The sequence below is a fragment of the Podarcis liolepis genome (genome assembly GCF_965112155.1).
Source record: "Podarcis liolepis genome assembly, chromosome: 11".
NCBI classification, from domain to species: Eukaryota; Metazoa; Chordata; class Lepidosauria; order Squamata; family Lacertidae; genus Podarcis; species Podarcis liolepis.
The window spans coordinates 21,899,268-21,922,326 of NC_139565.1; the positions used below are offsets into that span (position 1 = coordinate 21,899,268).

Below are 23,059 nucleotides of genomic sequence, written 5' to 3' on the forward strand. Positions count from 1 at the left end.
TAACCAACCTGAAACTGTTGTTATTAACCTCATAAAAACACTCTTCTACACCCAAAATAATAAAGTCATTTGGGAATGTCAGTATTCATGTATACCACGACTGGCTACCATCTATTAAAGACACCAACTTTGTTTTATATGATTTCCATAAGCAGACCTTAGGGGGGGAAATATGTACATTTTGGGTTATTCCCATCCATAAATGCTGGGCAGATGCCAGAACAGACAAGACAACATATTTACCCATACACCACTATAAGAGAAGAGGACCAGGACCTTATATTTAATTTGGTGAATTGACACCTGCCAATTTAAACTAGAATGCTGGATTTAACATACATCACTTTAAGCATGGGATACAGGTCACACAGTACTTCTGAGACAATGTGAACAGTTTTGGAATAATGTTTATAAATACTTGGGTGCTTTACCTAAAACACATCAAATATTGGGAACGAATTACAGAAGATTATGGCAAACATGCATTTCTTTTTGTGAGCCCATCCAGTTCACAGAAGACAGATGGGATGGCGTCTGTCAAAGGGAAGGGACCTTAGGGAGAGACCTGTTTATTCATCTTACCTCCTAAAGCCATTCCCGTCTTGCTCCTGGTATCAGAGCTGGAAAGGGAGTGGCTAGAGCAATGAAGGCAGATGAGGCACAAAGGAAGGATTCCACACCCTTCATCTGTGTGCTCCTTTTACTGCTAAGGACAGACTGTATATCCCGCCTACACATTTATGTTTAAGCGTTTCCACAGAGTTTCAGAAGTACAGTATGAGCTTACAGACAGCTCAAATTGCAACTAACCAGGCAACACATTCCCCCAGCTGCTTTATAATCTCAAATTAAATGAGCACACAGCAGTTTGGCATTTCAGTTCTTCGTCAAAAGCCACTGGACACAGAACTTAAAATACTGGCTTGTGGCTATAAACTGAGCACGGTAAAAAGGCTGAGGTGACACAATTAAGTACACTCACCCAGTTCACACATTTCCCTTTCAGCACAAAATATAGAACTTTCAGGACACTATTTAGTAATATGGAAGTTGTGCGTTTTTTTCATCTTTTGTAGCACATTACATGCGTTTAATTAACATCAAAAGTGTGTAACAATGATCACTTTAAATCTGTATTATCCCCAGAATAGGGAGATTCTATCAGCTACCTTCCAAGACTTCCTTGGAAGACATATGGACAGGTTAGCGTCCCAAGAGCTTGTGCTCATTATAAAAGGGGAGTCCTTTTATATGCACCTTTCTTGGAAGTGACTCCTCCCACATGTTTGAAACTTGGATATCACAGCTGCTGGTGTTCTGCATTAACCCTTCTTCCCAGAACAAGTATGATTCAAAGCAGCAGGGTTATGAATAGGATGGAAGGATGCACTACAGAATATAAAAGAATGGTCATGTTCTCTTCTCATGAGGTTAAATAAATGAACAGAATTAGAGAAAAAACAAAATGAAGTCTGCAAGTATATCAAAATGCCAAACAGATAGAAGACTTAGACATACTCTTGGAAATTTCAAGCACTTGGATCACAGCGATAGTAATGGATGGGCATGGTTTTTTTTAAATTTTGTTTGTTTGTCATCTCCTTTAAAAATTGCCAGACCCAAAAATAAAAAACAGAACATATACAAGCAGAAAGTAAAATAGAGCAATACTACATAAAAAGAAAACACACACTAATTAAAACCCCTTTTCTTAATTGTAGAATTTTTGTGTGGTTTGGGGGAATTAAATCAAACTGAACTGGCTGGATTACTTATTATCTAAATTATGCTTTACAATATACAAAATTCTTCCATGATTTTGGTCACTTTTAGGTTGAATCCTGTCCAATATAGCCACTTTAAGCCATTGCTCCCACCCACAGTTTAACTGAATGAAGACACATTTAGCTACTTATAACATTTTAAAATTAGCTAAGAACCAGTTCTATAGAGAATTTTCATCTTCTAAAACAATTAGAACAAATATCTGAAGTTTCCTTTCAAATATAATAATGGTACAAGTAAGATATTATAATAGGATTTTACTTGTAACCAACAGGGTCAAGGGTCCACCTGACATTTAGCGTATATAGAACTATGATTGCAGCTTTTTTTCTTCTCTTATAAAGTCTACCCAGAAATATCTCCCTCCTGAAGCTTATTGTGTGAAGTTTTCCCTTTCTGTGGAAGTTATTTCAATTCACTGAGTTCTAAAAAGAAGATTCTCATCATTTGTACATTATTACTCTGACTGGTTTTTAATTTCCACAAGTTTTGACTGCTTGAAATTTCTTTTAAATTTTTAGTTCTCAAAATCGTAAGACTCATAGAATTGCAGAGTTGGAAGGGACCTCAAGGGTCATCTAGTCCAACCCCCTTGCAATGCAGAAATCATAGAATATCTCTATGTAAATTAAAATAGTACAAATTAGTTGCACTATGTTTGCAATATGTACCATTACAGATCAGTTCAACTGGCAGTGGGGCTATTTATTTAATTCATGCATCCATCCACCCACAATACAGCGTGGGGTTGATTTCTGTTTCCTGAATCTCAGCTACCTTTTAAAAACACACACTTCTAAGATTGATTTTTGGCATTAGCTTGAAAATACACAAGCAGCTAATCTTGAAAGCTTCATCTGGTAGCATTTCATCCCTAGCACTATTTCCTCACAAGTTAAAAATGGAAAATTCCTTCCCTGGAGCATCACACTTACTTAAGAAGAACATTCTGACCATGGACTGTGGCTTACCCACCTCCTTCCTGCTGCAGCCCCCTAAAAGTCATTCCCAAGGGTCAGACAACCCTCTAGGATAGTTCTCAATGCCACATGATGGCAGAAATCCAAGTTGCTATCTGCAAGTGTGAGCAGAAGCTCCACTAAATTCAAACCCTACCCTTGGGATTATCCATGCTTCCACACCAATAGAGTTTATTCTGCAAAACTTAAAATATTCAATTTGTATTACTGCATGTGTAATTGGGGATCAATAGTCCTTGCAAACTTTTTTTAAGCAATTGGAAGTGGTTTATGAGATGATGTGCTGCTACTCTGTCTCCTTTCCAGAGTATGAAGTCAGTCCTTGTGGCATTCTCCATGTTTAAGTGTTACATCACCAGTGATGTTAATTACTGTATAACTGAGGATAGCCAGGGTTCCTCTTTATCCAGAATTTTAAATCAGCCCGGAACCTTAGTTTCAGATTCTCATTCAGCAGAAAGCCTAAACAGCCTTACTTAATAGCTGACCTAAGAGTTATGTTATGGTTAGGCCAGATGGTAAAACCCATGCTCCAGAAGGAACAAATGGGAGCAGAGAAAAGGAAACACACAACCCTGATTTCTGCTTCTGATTACGTAAGCAATTAGAAGCATTACATTTGCACTAGCACAATCAGATTGCTTTGTAATGTGAGCATACAAATAATAAAGCTACATTAAGAAAAAATTACAAATTCTAAAGTTGAACACTAATGAAAGGGGAAAGTAAAAATAAAAATATATGAAGTCAATGACAATCTAGTAAATACACTACAGGCAATAAAAGATGAGGGAAACTAGCACAAAAAGTAGGCTACAAAGACTAATATGGGTTTATCAACACATAATTTTTGAGTCTGGCCTAATTTAGTTATTGCCTTTGACATCATTTTGCTTTCCCTTTATTTTATAGAAGCACATTTTTTTTCTGAAAATTGGCAATACCTGGATCTACCTGTCCTGTCTGGGAGACTGAAAGATAAAGGTCTGTAAAGAGAAGAATGGAAAGAACTAGAAAAGATCAGGTGGTTTGGAAAAAATGAGGAGTGACTTAAACGACCAAATTTACACCCAGCTGAACACTGCAAGTACACAAGTATCCCAGTTTTTATATAGGACACCTTCCATGTCACTGATAGTGCCTGACAAATCCTTATCCTAAACTCTCTTACCAAAGGCTTCAATGAAGTCTTACTAACTTTTGGAGTGAATGGCACGACTTCTGCTTCTGTAAACAGGTATCAGAAACTAACAGCTAAAATTGTTTATAGCTTGCAAAGAGAGAAGCAGAAGGTGCTGTTGTTCCGTATCCTGCCCTACAAATTCAGCTGACAAACATTATCATGTTTTTAAAAATCATTGATTTCCAAGGCAATAATGCACCCATTTACTCTGGAACAGCCTTATTCACTTGTAACAAAACCATCCGGGGGAAATGGGCTGTGCAGTGGAGGCTAAACTGTTTAAAAGCTGAACAAACTTGACACTGCTTTGGATTGTCTTCCAAGTTCTGTGCTAGGAAGATTAAATCTACAGCTTCCGGAACCAATTCTGTTCGCTTTTGGAAAATGAGCTTTGTACACCAATTGAGATAAACAAATAGGTGAACTAATGACTTGGATCCAAAGAGCCACATGCAGTGCTCTGAGCACACGCCAGGGCTTTCCCTTCCGCCTATCCCCACTGCAACTCACGCTTCCTGAAAATGCACCCGAGGGTCAGAGGACATGGGGTGCTGGAGCTGAGAGGAATCAGACACACACACACACACACACACTGCACACAAGCAGAAGGGGCACTTTGGATCAAAGCAAATATTTTGGATTCGTTGAAGTAGGAGTTGATATGTTAACAGGCAGATCTTCAAAAGAATATACCAGGTAGCTTAAAAAGGACCAATTAGTCTCTCCAGAGATTACGTTGCCTTTTTTAATCCACTCTTTTAATTGGTGTTGTAACAAGAAGTGGTTCTAAGTGAAGATAAAGCCACTATGATCTAATTACTTTTCCATTATTCACCTGTCAAGTTTTATACAGAAAATAGAAGCTGAGTAGATGAAACAATGGAAATTGAGGTTAAACTTGTCCACTTCACTTAAGTGGCCTGCTTTGAGAGAATTAATTATTTGACAGTCCAAGTTACAGATCAATAATTTAAACCTCGGCTTTTGTTTTAAACTGTGCTTCAAAAAAGGATAAACAACTTATTTAGGCAAGTTCTCTTGAACCATCTGTAGAAACTCAGTTCTGCATAATTTAAAGTCAGATTCTAGTTTTCACTGATTAGATCTTTGCTGATATTCTTGCACTAGCATAGTGCCATGCATAGTTTCATGACCTACCAAATTTCTGTGCTTCTCAGCCAATGCTCTCTGTACCAAATTGCAAAAGCTATGTGAAGGGTCAATACAACTGCTAGGAAACTCACCTCTCAATTTTATGAGCAAACTAGTTGCAAAATGAGTTTCATTTGTAGGTAACACAAGGAAGGATAATGTGTGCCACACCTGTTTATATACAAAAGACTAAGAATTGGAACTAGATGAGACATTAAATGCATGACTGAAGCTATTTGCCCTGGAAGGGAAGGGATTTGCCCTCATAGCAACTTTCCTCCTCCAGTAGTGGGGGAGTGGGGAGGAACAGCATGGGGAAAGCATTAAAGCGATGCTCTCCAGGACTGATTTTAAAAAATAATAATTAAAAAAGACTGAAATGCAGTCATTTAGCTTGACTATAAGAATTCCTGATTTTTTCCCCCCGGTTTATGCCTTTTATATTCCCAGATCATTATTTGTGGGAAAGGCAAGATACCATATCAATTTCTAGGTGCCCATTGGTTTAATACTCTGGTTGTGTAACTCCAGACATACTGGCTTACATTGTTGGGAAGGAACAGAAATCGTTCCTAGGATGAAGTGGCGCTAGATGTCAGATTCACCAAGTTCTATAGTGTGGAACTAGATAGCACTTCAGAATCTGGGATTAGCCATGCTAATCTGTTTCTTGCTCAAGCTTCTTTGGCCACTTTGGCCACAGTGACCCTCCAGATGAACTGGCACCAGCTCATGGTCAGAGATCATGGAAGCTGCCATTCAGCTGCATCTGGAGGGATGCAGGTTAGCAATCTCTAGCATCTCATTTTATTAGCAGGTTTCATTTCTGTTTAACATGCACACACCCTTCAATAGGGTGTTCTAAAAAATCAACACAAACTTAAGCCTTGACTGAAGGAAGCTCAGAAATGTTTCGATACACAGATGCCAATGGCAGATGGGAGTTCAGTAGAAGGAAAAGGGGATATTCAGCTATTTCAGCAATCAACAAAGGCTTCAACATGCTACATACTAAATGCTTCTTTGTAAACAGTACATGTAGCTAAGTATAAGGCAATACTAAACAATACATGACAGTTTCAAATCATGCAGGTTGTGTGACCATGCTCCAATTGGCTTCAATTCTTTCCATTCTTACCTCAGACTTTTCCAATTTATTTTGAGCATCAATTTGGGTGACAATTTCATTCATATTGGTCTCCAAAACCATTCCGCCCATCACCATTTCAGCCAAAATATTATGGACCTAAAAAATAAATAAATGACAAAAGAAACAAAGGCAAGCAAATTAATCAAATATTATTGTGGAGAGGCTGGTGAAATGTGGACTGGAAGAGGAAACTATTAGGCAGATTTGTAGCCGACTGTCTGACCGAACCCAAAAAGTGCTCACTAATGGTTCCTCGTCATCCTGGAAAAAAGTAGCACATGGATTACCATGGGGTTCTATCCTGGGCCGTTGTTGTTCAATGTCTTTATAAACAATTAGGACAAAGAAACTGAGGTGATGCTAATCAAATTTGCAGGTGACACCAAACTGGGAGGGGTAGGCATTGCCACTGATGACAGAACTGGGTTTCAGGATGACTTTGATAAGATTGGAGAACTGGGCCCAACCTAACAAAACAAATTTCAACAGGGACAAATGCACTAAGGCAAGGAGAACCAGCTTCACAAATAGAAGAAGGATATTGACAAGCTGGAATATGTACAGAGAAGGGAACTAAAACGATAAAGGGTCTGGAAACCAAACTTTATGAGGAACAGTTGAGGTAACCGAGTATGTTTCACGTAGTAAAGAGAAGAGACTAAGAGGAGATATGATAGCCATCTTCAAACATCTAAAGGACTGTCACATGGAGGGTGGAGCAGGCTTGTTTTCTCCTGCTCTGGAGGGTAGGACTTGAACCAATGGATTAAAGGTACAAGGAAGGAGATTCTGACTCAACATCAGGAAGAACTTTCTGGCAGTAAGAGCTGTTTGACAGTGGAACAGACTCCTAAAAGAGGTGGTGGACTCGCCTTCCTTGGTGGTTTTTAAGCAGAGGTTGGATGGCCATCTGTCATGCATTATCTAGTTGAGATTCCTGTATTGCAGGGGGTTAGGCTCTTAAATTCCTTTCTTCTTTGTAAAATTAGTAACATAGCAAACATTTAAGTTAGAGCTGTAACACTGGTTGCTCATAAGATGCAGCTAAAATATTATGGACTTAAAGACCCGTTGAAAACGTGTGATTGCCAGATCATCCAACACAAAACTGCACACCTCCTTTATGAGGCCCTTCAAATAAATATTGTTCGCAAGTGTTGCATAAAGATTACATATTGATGCTTATATATCCTATGTTTACCAGCTTTCCATACTGGATATTTCTTCCTCATCTATAAAAGCTTTCACATTTGCAGAACACTGTCAGCACATGTTTTTAACTCATAACACAGTGTAAAGTAGAACTATTTTTTTAAAAAATAAAATACTATCCTCCAGTTCAGGGAGCTGCCACATTGGAAATTTTCCGGTAAAATGAGACATGGGGTCTCACACTTGTATAGTACAAAAATATTTGAAATTAAATCATTAAAATCAAGAACCTTTAGGTGCTTTGGCTGCAGGCTAACATACATTGCATGCAGCTGAATAATTTTTTGCAGTTACCAATATTTCAGGTATTGTATCTGCTTCAAGCATTACTGTGCAACATATGCAACTACTCTGGCATTTCAAATGCAGCATAGGCAACTCCCCATTTGCACACAAGCGGCCCGTGCGTGACACTTGATACGCACACCATTTTCGACACTGCAAGGGGGCAGGGCGGGACTCAATCCCCGCATAAATGGGGAGCTGCCTGTATATAAGTTACACAGAACATTCCAGGACAATGATTTCCAGTGAGGGCTCTGTGCGCTGAAGTTGCGCAAATCAGGGTAAGTGCACTTAGTTTACATGGTTTATCCCAATAGCTGTTTTTCTGCCTATTTCAAAATACCTTGGCAAGGAACAGATCTGCAGAAATCAACAAAAGAGGGAAGGCATAAGCCATGGGGGAATAAGACTTAGCCTAGGAAGCAAAGAAATATTAGATTGCTCAGAAATCACATCACTGAAAACATTTCGGCTTCAGGGTGGAAGAGTGTTTAAAAAAATGTTCTTAAAAATTGGAAGGCCAAATTTTTTCATCCTCCTTCAAACCCAGATGTCTCTACTGCTAAGGAGGAATACTTCCCATAGGAAAAAGGTGGGGGGAGCTTGCTAGTCTTCATAAACAGACATTTACTGTTCTAGTCCACATCTAATTTCTTGGAAGAAGTAACAATAGCCTCAGAGGAACTATAAGAGGTGTCAAACAGTGAAGCCGGAGGGTGGGGAAAAATTCCCTATACAAGGGAGCAAGTTCAGTTCAGGCACTCAGAAAAGTTGTTTTCTAGTATCTTTAACCAACTGCCTTTCCGCTGCAAGTTATTATAAACTTGGCAGTGCAGATAGAAGTCATGCTCATGTGGAAGAAATCTTGACAATCATTAAAAGCAATTTTATGTTCTTTACAGAAACTTCTGGCCTGTTGTTTCTTTCCCTAATGGAAGAATTAAGCAGCTTATTCCCTCCACTGCCTCATTCTCTCAACAAGCATCAAGCTGCTGTACAACTTGGGGGGGGGAAAGGAGTGGGGCAAGTACTTTTAAGTTTTCAACCCACACAATTTTCTTATAATTATTTTTTGTTTTTACTGCCTAAGCAATATGTTCTTCTCTGCATGGAAAATTATCTTCCCATGGACAATACACTAGCCTGAGTCATGCTTTTCTGCAGCTACCAGATAGGAAAACGTCAAAAGCAACTTACAATTCTGAAGACTATATGCCAAGGGAATCAAGGGGTTTTCTGTATACCACCAGTTTTTTCTTTATAGCACAATTGTATGCATTGTTAAGTCTCAGAAGTTAAGTCTGCAGTATTCAAGGCAAGGAAACCATGTGTAGGATAGCAGATCAGTAAAATGGAGGTCTGGAGGTTTGACTTGACACAAGCAATACTGCAATTATGTTTTCGAAAATGCATGTGAATTTTACTATTCATTTCTCAGGGTATATTTATTCAGTTAAAAAGGGACTAGCTAATGTAAAATGGCATTTGAACAAGGAAAGGGACTGTTTACCATTCTGACAGATACAAGAATGTGATTTTCTGGTCAACAGAATACTTTGAATTCACTACCTTATCCACATGGAAAATTAAATCCAGTTCACAGACATTCTCAAAGCACTTGTCTAGCGTTTCTACGAATACCTGTGGGGAGAAAATTTGCAAGGGGTCAAAGTTTTATAGCAACTCCATCATTCCATTATGGACAAACTGTAAATGTGGCAATCAGAACACAGAAGACCATCAAGAATTATGGAAGTTTAATGTATCTGTATAACATGTAGGGTTAACACAGCGGATTCTCTTGGCAAATCCCAAGTACATTATTGAAGATCAAACTTCACTAATGTGACAGCTTGACATTCCTGTTCCTTAGTCAAACGTAGCACGCTTCAAACAAAATTCACACTTTATTACTTTAAATACTTCACACTGTGTCTGTTACTATGGTCTGAAAGCTTTACTATCAAATTTTTGTGGCACAGTTTATATAGACATGCTGAAATGCTTAACCTGACAACAACAACAAAACAGATTTGAGCGTGGACTAACCGATTTAACATTTAGTCTCATCTGCCCAAAGAGACAGGCCTTGCCTGAACATCGCATTAAAATTTCTAGACAGTTGCTTTATTATCTGCTAAAACTAGAGCCATTTGCAGTATACAAGCAGCACCCTCATACTGCTTCTATTTAGGAGCTATGATGTTCTGCCACAAACACGCAGTAATGCACGCAGATTAATCCATTTAAAAGGAGACAGAAACTTACTTTATGACTACATAAGGCTATTACTAAAAGCAGCATTTATACTAACTATATGCAACCAAAACATATAAAAATGTTCTGGGAAAGAGCAACAGAGTTCATTAAAGCTAGACATTTGCCTCAACTGGACTCCCAAACATAAGGGAACAATTTTAGGTAGAAAATAATTTCCCCCGAAATCACTAAATGTCTCCTAGTGAACCAGGGTAGCACCTATCAAAATGATTTTCTTCCTGCTTTCAAATATTGCCATTTGAGATTCTGCCAGAATGTTTTAATAGTAAAAAATACAAACCTTCAGTACAAGGGGAAAGCAGTGAGGGGGGGGGGGAAATGCATTATATATGCACTAAAAAGAGGAAATTGGGGTTACCAAGCTTCAAGGTATATTACAACCAGGGCTTTCTTTCAGCCAGAACTCGCCAGAACTCCGTTCCAGCACCTCTCAGGTGAGTGACATTGCTATTATAAGAGAACAAGGGAGGTATTTACGGGGAGTTCTGGCACCTCTGTTTCTAGAAAAATAGCACTGATTACATAGCTTTCAATTAAAACAATCTAGATAAATAGAAATGATCATATGATCCCCTAGAGTTCAATGGAACTTTACTTCATTCTCTATTGCTATAAACTCTTTTACAGTGGTTCCCCGCAAGACGAATGCCTCGCAAGACGAAAAACTCGCTAGACAAAAGGGTTTTGCGGTTTTTAAGCTGCTTCGCAAGACGAATTTCCCTATGGGCTTGCTTCGCAAGACGAAAACGTCTTACGTTTTTTGCAAGTTATGTTTCCTTTTTCTTAACACCCTTAATACAGTTGCGACTTGACTTCGAGGAGCAACTCATAGAACGCGGTGTGGTAGCCTTTTTTGAGGTTTTTGGCGATTTTTGAAGCTTTTCCAAAACTTTTCCGACACCGTGCTTCGCAAGACGAAAAATTCGCTAGACGAAAAAACTCACGGAACGAATTAATTTCGTCTTGCGAGGCACCACTGTATTCCTATCAGTTAAACCATCTGCACTGACAGGTTGCATGAACCATTTTTAGGAGCTACACTGTAGACCTGGAAGTAATGGGTTAAGGTTTTAGTTTCACCCATCAACAACACTGCCCTTGCTTCCTTTCCTAGTTTACCCCCAGCTTTCAGCCTCACCAAATATAAGCATTTTGAAGCATGATGGGATATATGGCATGATCCTGAGGATTAACCTAAAAAGCATCTCATATATGAAAAGTCCTAGACTTTCCTTTCTAAGTAAGCACAATAGGTTACCCAGTACAGCTGTATACAGATTTTTCCTGAGAGACGCCCATAATTTTTTTTATAAAGTGAACAAATTTCTGAACTCAAGATTACTGAATAGATTCTCTTTGCTAACAAAATATTAAAATTAATAAAAACATGTTTGTACAAGGTTACATAGCATCATAACATGAGCAGACTGGGGTTTTTTTGGTGGGAGGGTTGTTGGGCAGGGTTGCTGCTGTTCTTTTTGTAAATTTATTTTAGATTTCGTTGTGATTTATGTGAAGATTATTCAGTTTGGTTTTGTATTTGTAAATGTTTTATTTATTGTTTATGACTACTTTTTTATGTTATAGTTATTCTTATTAATTAAATTTCTATACTGACCTTCATCCAAAGATCACAGGGTGATTTACAATGTAAGAACACAAAAATACATCCCATAATGACCAAAAAATCCCTAACATCCTGCCCCAAACACACAGTTTAAAAGACCATAGATTGTTTAGTAAGTCCAAGACCTGGGAATGTTTTTGCTTGGTACCTAAGATATGTAATGGCCAGGCAAGCCTCCCTGGATATGTATTACAACCAAAATTTCCAGAGTCATTTCAAACTTGGACAATGAGTGCCACACTACAGCTAGCCTTTCGTTTTGCTGTGGTAGGACACCCTCTTGTGGAACAAAATGGAATGAGCCCTTCCTTTAACTAATGTATTTTTCGCTCTATAAGATGCACCAGACCACAAGACGCACCTAGTTTTTGGAGGAGGAAAACAAGAAAAAAAATATTCTGAATCTCAGAAGCCAGAACAGCAAGAGGGATCGCTACGCAGTGAAAGCAGCAATCCCTCTTGCTGTTCTGGCTTCTGGGATAGCTGTGCAGCCTGCATTCGCTCCATAAGATGCACACACATTTCCCCTTACTTTTTAGGAGGGGAAAAGTGAGTCTTATAGAGCAAAAAATATGGTAATTAAAATTAAGCATTAAAAGTGGCATTTTAGCCTGATAACAGCTCTGCAGGCTGAAAACAGGCTTGCAAACAGTGAGCAATATAGCATTTAATTGTTTTCCATGTCCTACCACTGTAGCCACATCACCAGAATGGTCCTGACTCAGATTGTATTTATCAAAACCCACGTAGCCCTGTTAAACAGTCACATCCTGAACTGCTGACTTCTTATACATCTAACACATTTCTAAAGAATAAGCATGCAGCACAATTCTATATATGTTTATTCAGAAGTACATTCCACTAAGCTCAGTAGGTCTTACTCCCAAGCATGCACACAGTTGCCTTAGGAATAGGTTTGAGAAGTTACAAAAACGTACGCCACTTGATTACCACAGATTACATATGTACACAAAATGAATAGCAAGAGAAACACTTTCAGAAATGATTATTTTTGCATATCATGAAAACCTAGTGCCTCATTTCCAGGGGAAATATATTTTATTTTCCAAGCTGTTGTTACATGCAGGCAATATTTTGTTCTAAGAGTGGTTCTCCAGAGCCAATCCAATCCAAGTGAGCTTCTGTTCAAAGTAAGAAACTTAGCTCCCAATCAGCTTCCTAGCACCAATACTGGAAGCAAAACATACAATAGTGTGGCCACTGTTAATAATTTCCTCCCCATACAAGTATTAATACTTAGTATTGTGAAATATTGTCAGTATTATTATATAGAGGCATGTCAAGCCTTACAGGCAAGCAAATACACAGGTCAGTTTAGACAATAGTTCACCCAAAATAATTTTAGCGGAATAAACACTTATCTCATTACCTTACATCTAATGATGGACATTGTAGATTTATTTCTTTATTAGTAGATAAAATAAAGAAAAACAACAGGACAAAAACATACAAAATCCTCTATGAATTACTTACTTGTATTAAATCTAAAATGCCAAGTTCACTTTCTGAAGAATCAACACAGAAGACAAAGTACAATGTGGCATAATGTCGGTATATCAATTTGTTGTCAGATCCACCTATTAATCTAAAACAAAACAAGATCAACATTAACAATTAACTGCAACATTCCAAGTTGCATTTGTTAGCAGCTACAACATTTTTTAAAATAGCAGGTAAAATTGGGGACCTCTCCCCCTAGTGGTGCAGCAATAAAACTGCTAGCACATTGCAAAGCTTAACCAGGGTCCAGTATGGTCCCAAATTTGATAGGGAACTGTGTCGAGACTGTGTGTGTTCTGCATTGCAGGGGGTTGGACTAGATGACCATAGAGATCCCTTCCACTTCTATGATACCTGCAAGACTGCCTTACTCCATATATGGCCACTCAGCCACTTCAATCTGGACAACTAAGCACTGTTACAAATGCCACAAAACACTCATTCTGCACTTTGAAGAAATCTGTATTTTAGTGTGGCAGCACCCACACTTTGGAACTCTCTGCCTGTTGATGTGGGGCAAGCATTTTCCCTGTAGTCTTTTCAACACCTGCTACAAACATTTTACTTTAGGCAAGCCTACCCAGACATGCATCCATGTCATGTGTTTTAATCTGGTTTTAGCTTGCTGTTGAGTTTAATTATTTTTTGCATGTTTTGAATATTTGTTCTTGATTTCTTTTACTGATAATTGTATTGGGTATTTTGGTAAACCACTCTGATGGTTTTATTACAATCAAACAGTACACACATGTTGTCAAATAAATAAAACGCACATTAAAGTCAAAACCATTTAAATCAGTAGGCAGTGACTCCTCATAATAAAGACTATATCATATAAAATGTACAAACATTGTAACGTACAATATAACAGATAATGTACAAACATCAACCTACGCTGGTACTACGCTGGTACCAAATGAACGACAACGCCAGATAAGAATGTATATATGCCTTCTTCTAAAGCTGGTAGCCATGGCTTGCCAGTTCAGGCAAAACATAAAGCTACAGCTAAGTAGAGACTTAACTGAATTACTTTGGGTATATGCAAAGAGACAGGCAAACAAAAGGACCATTCATATCTCAGTGTATTAAGCTGAGAGTGGTGGTCCTAATGCAACAACATGTGCTTGCTAACATAGGAAGGGACCTTGAATCCTAGAAGATCTGCACCTGGGTTTAGCCGGCCAATCAAAGCCATCTCCCAGAGTGTGGCTGCTGTTGCATGCTGACAGCTTCTAGGAATCACAGGTGAGAGCTGAGTGCAGGATGGGGACCAAAGGTGGAGAAACTGTCCCATAAGGAGCACATGTACCCCACCAGAGGAATTACCCATCATCTAACACTCCATACAACCCTATGACACCAGTGACAATTCTGGCCACCATCAAATAAGTAAGCATCACAGCAGAATATGCACATTGTCTTCCAAGCCTAAACATTTTACAGGAAATGTCATGGGTTTTGATGTTGGACTTGTACAAGATCAAAATAATGTTGATGTGCCAAGTCTTCAAAGTGGGACACTTTTCACCACCTTCATATTTCATTTTAACAACTGTGAATGCAATTCAGGATACTTACAAGCCGCCTTCTAGGAAATTACAGACATTTTCATCACGTTTTGAGACTAAATGAAATGTTTCTCTGATAATTTGTTGCTGTGTGTCTTCACTCTGGGGAGGAAAAGAGACTAGGGTAGTAAAACAATCTATATTTCTAAATACAGTTGGATAACATAAGCACTGTTCCATCCCTATCCAGTGTATTTTCTCTAAGTAACAATTTTGGTGCAACATTTTAGGAGGGATATATAATGAATACACACACACGCAAACACGCCATTGGTACTGTTCCATACCGCACATTGTTTCAGAAATAGACAAAATATCAACATACAGAAATATCTCTCTCTAGTGCAAGAGGAAAAAAAGTTATTATTCTGAATGGGTAATACAGAAATGCTGAAACTTCAGAGGGGAAATCCAAATAGCATCTCAGATTTTGCTTTGGGACAAGAGTAGCATTTAAACTAAATTATTTATTACACACAAACTGATCCAATTCCAGTAAATCACTACATTAAAACTTTAGACTAGTATATTTTGCACAGCCACATTTTTTTTCCATTTCTAATTCATTATCAGAGTTTTGTGGCACCTTATGAACTGACTAATTTATTATGACATCAACTTTCAATAAATTTGTTTGTCTAAGGTGCCACAAAACTCTTAACATTGTTGTCACTGCAAAACGCTACCACAGCTATCCCTCTAGTTTAACTCTCAAAGATGAGTGACTACCTAAACAGATATTCATCCTCTGAAGCATAGTCAAATCATCATGTCAAGCAAGATGCTGTGCACAAAGACAGACACAAACATCAGATTTGTACCTAGCCCCTTAAACTTTCACAAGGTGCATTTAAAAATCCTTCTTGGCAAGTTTTTTGCACTTACTTCACCTAAACTGTTTTTTGCACTTACTTCACCTAAGCTGTTCTGCAACTCTACCACATTATAATATTTCTATATTAGCACAACACAAGAAACGAGCTTTGCTTATGCAAATACATACCTTTTTGCAATATTTAAAAGTGACTAAAAATAATAATAACTTTTGGAGTTACAAAGGATGGTGGCTCTGCAATTTTTATACAGCATAGTTCTCATTCTATCCTTCTCCCCTCTGACAATCACCAAGTAAAGGAACCAACTAAGAGTCACTTTGGGTTGACATGTAACAACTTTTCTACAAGTACACTTCTTTGTATTAAAACCCCCCGGCAAATACATCATCATGAATAGCAAATGTACATGAGTTTCAATGTGCAAACATAGCACAAACAGAACGACCGCAAGTACAAAATAGACTTAAGGATACTCAAAATTTTCTGATTGGAAATGGTAGCACCATGTTTCCTCTTGTCATATGGAAAGCAACCCTACACATTTCTGTCCTGCTAACAAACATCCAGTTTTTAGTACCTTTTCTCTGTGTGTGTATTTAATAGTGCCAAACACTACAAACTTGGAATTCTTAACCGTTCAGGATCAATACCAACCATAACCCCAAAGCCTGGCTGAGTATCACATGTCGCTAATTAGAAGGAAGCATCAGCTAACAGGCAACATAAGAACTCTTCTGCATCAAACAATAATCACCTGCTTCTCATCTTACCCACTAAAATACCATTAGAGCTGCCATCCTCCTACGCATCCCACTCAGCCCAATGTGCTGAAATACAGCAAAGCAACCTCCTGTGCCACCAACATTTATCTTTCTTCACCATTACTATTCAATCTTCCATTGTTGTTGTTGCTGTAGTTGGCATCTGTCTGTCTCAAGAGACAATGGAGTTCGCCTCCGGGGGCAAAGTCAAACCGCTGGGTAGCAGCACTGAAGTGATCCCCCAGGGGCACAAGCCTGGACAGTGTGTATGGAGGTTCTGGGTCCATATAACAAGACTCCCCTCTCTCGGCCTTGCTGATGTGGTCCAAAGGAAAGCAGAGCAATACAAAGGACTTGTGTTTGGCCTCTGGAGTGCGTGCACATCCATGGGCAACATCTTTGGAACATTCCTTGCCTCTTCAGTCCTGCAGTATGGCTACAAGGTAGATGGAGCTGCTTGCTGTTTCCCTTACATGAACTAAGACTAGTCTTGATATGCAGAACTGAAAAGCATAGGTGGAGCTCATTTTAGGGGCAACACTGTCCCCAGTGTCATCTAATATCTACATGAAACCACTGGTTGGGTTGTTCATGATGGGCAGTTGCAACTCTGGTGATGGCAATGTCTGTTTTGCACAGGACATTAGGAGAGGGGTCAGGGTGAAACTAAGCTTTATTTCACCGGGGTCAAAGACCTATCTTGGCACTCCCGTGCGCATTTGTGTACACACACAGGCTGGGAGCCTCAATGGCACCCCTCCGGAGACTTCACCAGGAGCAAAGAAAACCCAGCTAGCCCCCCTCCCCTCCATAGCTAAGGCACTGGGAGGGTTGTTACCTCTAGTGGGCGACACATCATGCTCTTATATCTCCATTCAAAAGAAGGCACATGTCACAGACCTGCTGGAGAGCCACTGCTGTCGGGGACAGCCATGAACCAGATGACCCGGAGACCTAACTTCTCATAAGGCATGCTTGTGATGGTGGGTTATTACGAGCCAGTAATTCTTCAGCCCCTGGAGGCCAAAATACGGTTGGCAGGTGATGCAGAGCAGCACAGGAGCCGACTCCTAAGGACTGAGGCCCCTTCGCTCCCTACCTCCCCCAATAAGGCGGGGTGCCCCCCCCCAAGTGGATGAGCATTGTCATTCCAATGGTGTGTGTGTGTGTGTGCCAGTCATTATCGGTTATATAAGGCAGGGCTTACCTGCTCAAACCCCACTTCCCCATTATCTTATTCAAGTTTCAAGCTGCAGCACTGCTTGAAAGGGCCAGTGCCAACACCAAGGGGGGGGGGGGGAGAGAAGAAATGCCAAGAAGGGAGTGAGAGAACCAGGGCCAGATTTAGGTTTGATGAGGCCCTAAGCTACTGAAGGTAATGGGGCCCTTTATATGTCCAGCTGCCTTTGTCAACAACAAATTGCCGCTGTTTTTTGTGTTGAATATATGCTATATGGTAGTTTATGGACTAATGGGTATCTAAAGCCATTAGCACATAACAGAATATGTGTTTTATCAAAGTAATTGATATAGAAATGAGCAAACCAGTGATATTTCAGGGAGCAGGCTAGAAGGAGGGGCCCATTACTTACACCATAGGAGCCTACACAGCACAAAACACTGCTGCTGTATGTAGGTCTTGTTTTATTTGTTTTTTTATCTTATATTTTGGAAATGTACATCCAGGTTTTTTCCTTTAATTTTTTTTTTGGGGGGGGCTAAGAGAGTGGAGCCCTAAACTATAGCTTGCTTAGCTTATATGTAAATCCGGCAGAGAGAACATGCGCAGAGTGAAGGAGCATCTCCACCCCCATCGTTCTACCCGGACACTGAGGTCCAGCACTGAGGGCCTTCTGGCGGTTCCCTCACTGCGAGAAGCCAAGTTACAGGGAACCAGGCAGAGGGCCTTGTCAGTAGTGGCGCCCTCCCTGTGGAACACCCTCCCACCAGATGTCAAAGAGAACAACAACTACCAGACTTTTAGAAGACATCTGAAGGCAGCCCTGTTTAGGGAAGCTTTTAATGTTTGATGTATTACAGTATTTTAAACTTTTTTTGGAAGCCGCCCAGAGTGGCTGGGGAAGTCCAGCCAGATGGGCGGGGTATAAATAATATATTATTATTATTATTATTATTACTTCCCTGAAAGTAAGCCATAGGGGAAGAGAGGAATATTTGTATCGCTGGACCGGAGCCGCCTGAGCGAAGGGCGCCTCCTGGGGGAAAAGAGCACCTGCCTCGCGGTGCCAAGGAAACCTACGGCGCCCCACCCCACCCCCACCCCATTCGCAAGGAGCTCCCCCGCCACACAGCCCCGCCACCGTGTCCGGCCCGCTCGCCCGCCCCTTCCCGGCGACCTCTCCTCGCCCCCACTCACATAGCGCTGGTAGAACTTGGAGAGCCGCGGCTTGCCGTGGTTGTTGAATATCAGGATGGCTTTAATCATGGTGAGGGAGGGGCAGCTGCTGCTGAAGAGCTTAAAGAGAGAGGCGGGTGGGGGGGGGGAGAGGCGGTCTGCGCCTCCCCCAGTCCGAGGCCCGCGACTCCGGCCCCCTAAAAACCCGCCTCTGCCGAAAGACACCACAGGCAACCGCTCCTCGCTCACGTGACGACGAGATTAGAGGGGGGGGGAGGAACGGGGAAGAGAAACGGTCATCTGACTGACGCGAAATACAAGGACGGAAGCGCGCGAGGGACAAAACGGCGGCGGCGGCGCGGTCACGTGCCCCCGGCAGGAGCCTATGAAAGCGAGCGCCGCTGGGGATGCTGCTTCCGCTGTTTCGTTACTATGTCGGAGCTGGGCGAGGAGCAGGAGCAGCCCGGTGCTGCCGCCGCCGCCGCCGCTCCTTTCCCCCCTCAGGAGGGCGGCCGGGGTGAAGGGGGCGAAGATGCCCCGGAGGGCGGGGCCGGGCCCACGTTGGGGGTGCTGGAGTCGGCTCCCGCTTCGGCCGTTTCCCCGGTGACCGAGGAACCTGCGGGAGACGCCAGGAAGAAAAGTAAAGGGCGGGTCGCGAAAGGGCCGACGCCCCGAAAAGGAGGGAGGGAGGGTCGTATTGGTCGCCCGAGGCAGGTATCGCAGGCCTCCCTGAACGGCTGAGGGCTCACGCTGTGCTGTCAAGTTTCTAAAAGGTCCCGATCTGCTGTCCCTCTTACCTGCCAGTTGTGCTTCCGTTGATCTTGCTCTGCGCCCCAGGCCTCCATGGATCAAATGATTTCTTGTGGTTCTCTACCAATAAATGACACCCGTATTAATAAATATTATTGTATTTATACATGGGTGTAGCCAGGATTGGGAGCCGCCCAGAGTGGCTGGGAAAACCCAGCCAGAGGGGCGGGGTATAAATAATACATTATTATTATTGTTGTTGTTGTTATTTATTTTATTTTATTTACGTTAGGGGTGGGCAGGACACCCACCTGTCACCATCCTCCCTCTGGCTCTGTCTAGCAAATTTGGACCGAAACGTCTCAACAATAGTTGTTTTAAATTACTTTTTTTACCTCAAATGTTCAGAAAAATCTCAAATCTACAATTTCTACTTTTAGTTAAGTATTTCTATTTATTTACTTGATTTGAGGACACAGCTCTCCCCCCCCCCCCAGCTACACCCATGTATGTATATCCTCAAGGGCACAGCCTCAAGGGCTCAGCAGCGGTATTTTAGGTGTATAAATTCTACAATGATAAGATTTTTGCAAATTATTCTGTTGCATTTCTCCTTGTTTCCTACATTTTATTGATTTTCTATACTTCAGTGACACGTTCTGCTGTGTTTCTATTTGTTCTCATTTGCAATGTTCTCTGCTTTCTAGTTGATGTTTTGCTCAAGGCTGTTGGGGATACCCCTATAATGAAAACCAAGAAATGGGCAGTAGAGAGAACGCGCACAATCCAAGCCCTTATTGACTTCATCAAAAAGTTTCTCAAACTAGTGGCCTCGGAACAGCTGGTATGTGACATCCTCACTTCCCTATTTAGGAATTAGAGAGCAATCCGCAAGATCTGAATCAGAGTAGGATGTTGCTGGGAAGCTTACAGGCAGGGCATGAAGGCACCAAATATTCCCTTTAGTTTGTCCCCACCTATCTCAAAAATATATACTTGATGAGTTCTGAGTCCCCAAATCTATCTGCAAGTTTACTACTATGCACATGGGTAAGCTTTTCCAAGGTTATTTCTCATAGTAGTACAATAATGACTTTAGATATTTGAATTACCTCTATCAGTTTCATTAAATCTAGGCTGAGCTGAGATCCTGAGTGGATGTAACTTGAAACTAAATGTAACGTGGGCATATTCAAGTGAATGGTTGAGGTTCCAGCTATATATTTATGCTGTTGTCAAAAATGACAAAAGACAGAGAAATATAGAAGCTCTTAAACTTGAACTATGAAAAAATGGACGTTAGAAGAAATGGTTGTATGGGTGCAAAAGTAGCCACGTGTTATATACTGGCAGTGGTTTTAGTTCACAAATGCTAACCCAGTTCTGAAATGATTGTTGTGTTGAAACTGAATATTTTAATATTGAATCAATACTCACAATGTTTGATCAAGAGCCATGAACACCAAACATAGTTGGACTCGTATCCAATCCAGCTTTCCTGCAAAGCTTTAACAAATAGCCACTTAGCAACTATCCATAAAGGAGCTTCGGTTGTGGCCAAGCAGTTATCCTGATGGCAAGTTACCTTTTCTTTTACTCCTGTTATCAAAGGACTTCAAGTAGCTATGAGCTGGAGGTGGGCTGGAGGAGGAGCAAACTCCTGTCAACTCTTAAGTCCTCAGGCCAGTAAATATGGGTAGACTGGCTTCCTCCTTTGAACAATAAAACGAATGGACCTATTCCTCATAGTGGTGCAGCAATAAAACTGCTAACACATTTGCAAAGCTTAGCAGGGCCCAGTATAGTTTAAATTGGATGAGGGAAGCGTGTTGAGATTCCTGCCTTTGCAGGACTAGATGACCCTCAGAGTCCCTTCCAACTTAACAATTCTATGATTCTTGGGTTCTTTGCCCTTGTTCTTTGCCCTTGAACCTTCAGCTTATAGCTGGCTGTAGACTGTTCTTCCCTTAGCCCTGTAATTGCAGTGACAGGATGCTGAGGTAACACAGGAGAGAATATTGTCTGATAAAACTTTTCTGTTTAAACAGAGTAAATTCCTTTAAAACTTACCAAGTATCTCTTTCTCATACAGTTTATTTATGTGAATCAGTCTTTTGCTCCTTCACCAGACCAGGAAGTTGGAACACTATATGAGGTAATTCACAGCTTCTAAGTATTTCCTTTTCTCTTCTTTGCATTAGAAACTAAGGCAGGCATAGGCAAACTTGGCCCTCCAGCTGTTTTGGGACTACAACTCCCATCATCCCTAGCTAACAGGACCAGTGGTCAGGGATGATGGGAATTGTAGTCTCAAAACATCTGGAGGGCCAAGTTTGCGCATGCCTGAACTAAGCACCATTCAATTGTTTGGATGAGGCAAAGGTTGCCCTGCCCAGAACAACTTCACCGGCACAGAGCTCTCTGTTCCACCCACTAAAAGGACAGTCCTACTAGTATCAATCCATAAAAGGGTATTCCAGAGAGGGAGGGAATGTGGCTGAGCCAGCCTAGAATCCATTAGCCAGCTCTACTTGGGCCCAATGAAAGGTGCAGTGCTTTACCAGCTTCAGGCTGGCATAGCCCAGAGCAGGCTTTTACCTGCCCTTCCAAATGCAGCAGTGGTTCAGTGAGCCTCACTGCCTGCTCTGGAGTCTGGATTGCTCTGTAAGATGTTTCAGTTTGATTACCATTTCACTCCATGTCTGCTGTAGCAAATGCAGCATGTAACTTTCAAAGTATGTTGTCAACAGGTGGCAGCATTTCATAAGAAACCTTCAGTAGAATGTTGACACTTTATCTGTTTAGGCTGTATAATAGGGACCCAACAGTTTATAGGTTTAATTAAATATTGAATTTGTTTAACTCCTCTGTTTCTTGTTCTGTTGCAGTGTTTTGGAAGTGATGGCAAGCTTGTACTTCATTATTGTAAATCTCAGGCCTGGGGATGAACTAGGAGCTACAAGTGCTTGGGATTCTTAGAAAATGAATGGGCTATAAAGATCTTCAGAAACATTCCCCAGGGACAAACTGAAGAAATGTCTGCATTGTTACCCATGGAGTTCACTTTATTCTCCCTATTTTCTCTACTTGTCAGTATAGGAGATAAATACAAGAGCTACATGGCCTCCTGGCTTCCATTTTCTTCATTTGATCACTTGCTTTGAGCAAATAATTGTGTGTGTGCCATCTGTACAGCTGAGCTTCCTGTCCTTGCTCCTGGGCTTATTTTGAAAGGATACTATCTCCTGACTTGGAGAGTACATGGATCATTATTTCATCAGGCTGCATGGAAGTTTACAGCCTCCCTTTTAGGATATTTATTGTAGATGGGCAGCTGAAGTATCTGTATATGCATAAAATAGTTACATTTTCTTATGACTATTTGTTTTAAACACAGTTGCTGGGGTTTAACTTTGGAATCTGTAGTCCCAAAGAGACTTTAGGATGGTGTTTCTCCAGCAGCAGCCCTCCCAACTAATCTCCTTCCTTCCCCTTGTTCACTACACAACAAAGTATATACAATGAAATGCAGAAATATAAATGTAGGAATATTGGGCAGCTTTGAGAATAAAGGTTATCATTTAACAAATTATGAGTTTATTGTTATTGC

The 23,059-nt window shown here is 40.8% G+C and overlaps 2 protein-coding genes and 1 long non-coding RNA gene across 5 annotated transcripts in view; 2 read left to right on the forward strand and 1 right to left on the reverse strand.

Moving 5' to 3' along the window:
• LOC310688325 overlaps positions 1 to 3,816 on the forward strand; it is a 26,041-nt gene extending 22,225 nt beyond the window's left edge. Inside the window, exon 5 of the long non-coding RNA XR_014516843.1 lies at positions 3,678 to 3,816. This is a non-coding gene — a long non-coding RNA (uncharacterized lncRNA). The remainder of the gene's footprint in view (positions 1 to 3,677) is intronic.
• AP3S1 (adaptor related protein complex 3 subunit sigma 1) overlaps positions 1 to 19,655 on the reverse strand; it is a 24,664-nt gene extending 5,009 nt beyond the window's left edge. The window contains exons 1-6 of one of the 3 annotated variants that reach the window (XM_083464674.1): positions 18,721 to 19,000; positions 14,757 to 14,848; positions 13,149 to 13,260; positions 9,317 to 9,388; positions 6,239 to 6,346; positions 3,710 to 3,751 (exon numbers count right to left, since the gene is read on the reverse strand). In XM_083464674.1, coding sequence (XP_083320800.1) covers positions 3,716 to 3,751; positions 6,239 to 6,346; positions 9,317 to 9,388; positions 13,149 to 13,260; positions 14,757 to 14,848; positions 18,721 to 18,789 — 489 coding nt within the window. In that variant the 5' untranslated portion in view covers positions 18,790 to 19,000 and the 3' untranslated portion in view covers positions 3,710 to 3,715. Of the gene's footprint in view, positions 1 to 3,709; positions 3,752 to 6,238; positions 6,347 to 9,316; positions 9,389 to 13,148; positions 13,261 to 14,756; positions 14,849 to 18,720; positions 19,001 to 19,496 lie in introns of those variants that run through there. The other 2 variants (XM_083464673.1, XM_083464672.1) reach the window with 2 other exon arrangements.
• ATG12 (autophagy related 12) lies at positions 19,132 to 23,038 on the forward strand (the record flags this gene model as incomplete). Its single annotated transcript, XM_083464699.1, has 4 exons — positions 19,132 to 19,339; positions 20,157 to 20,293; positions 21,542 to 21,604; positions 22,338 to 23,038. The coding sequence occupies 4 exons, from the start codon at positions 19,132 to 19,134 to the stop codon at positions 22,395 to 22,397; spliced, it is 468 nt and encodes a 155-aa protein (XP_083320825.1). The 3' UTR covers positions 22,398 to 23,038.
• Positions 23,039 to 23,059: the final 21 nt, after the last annotated feature.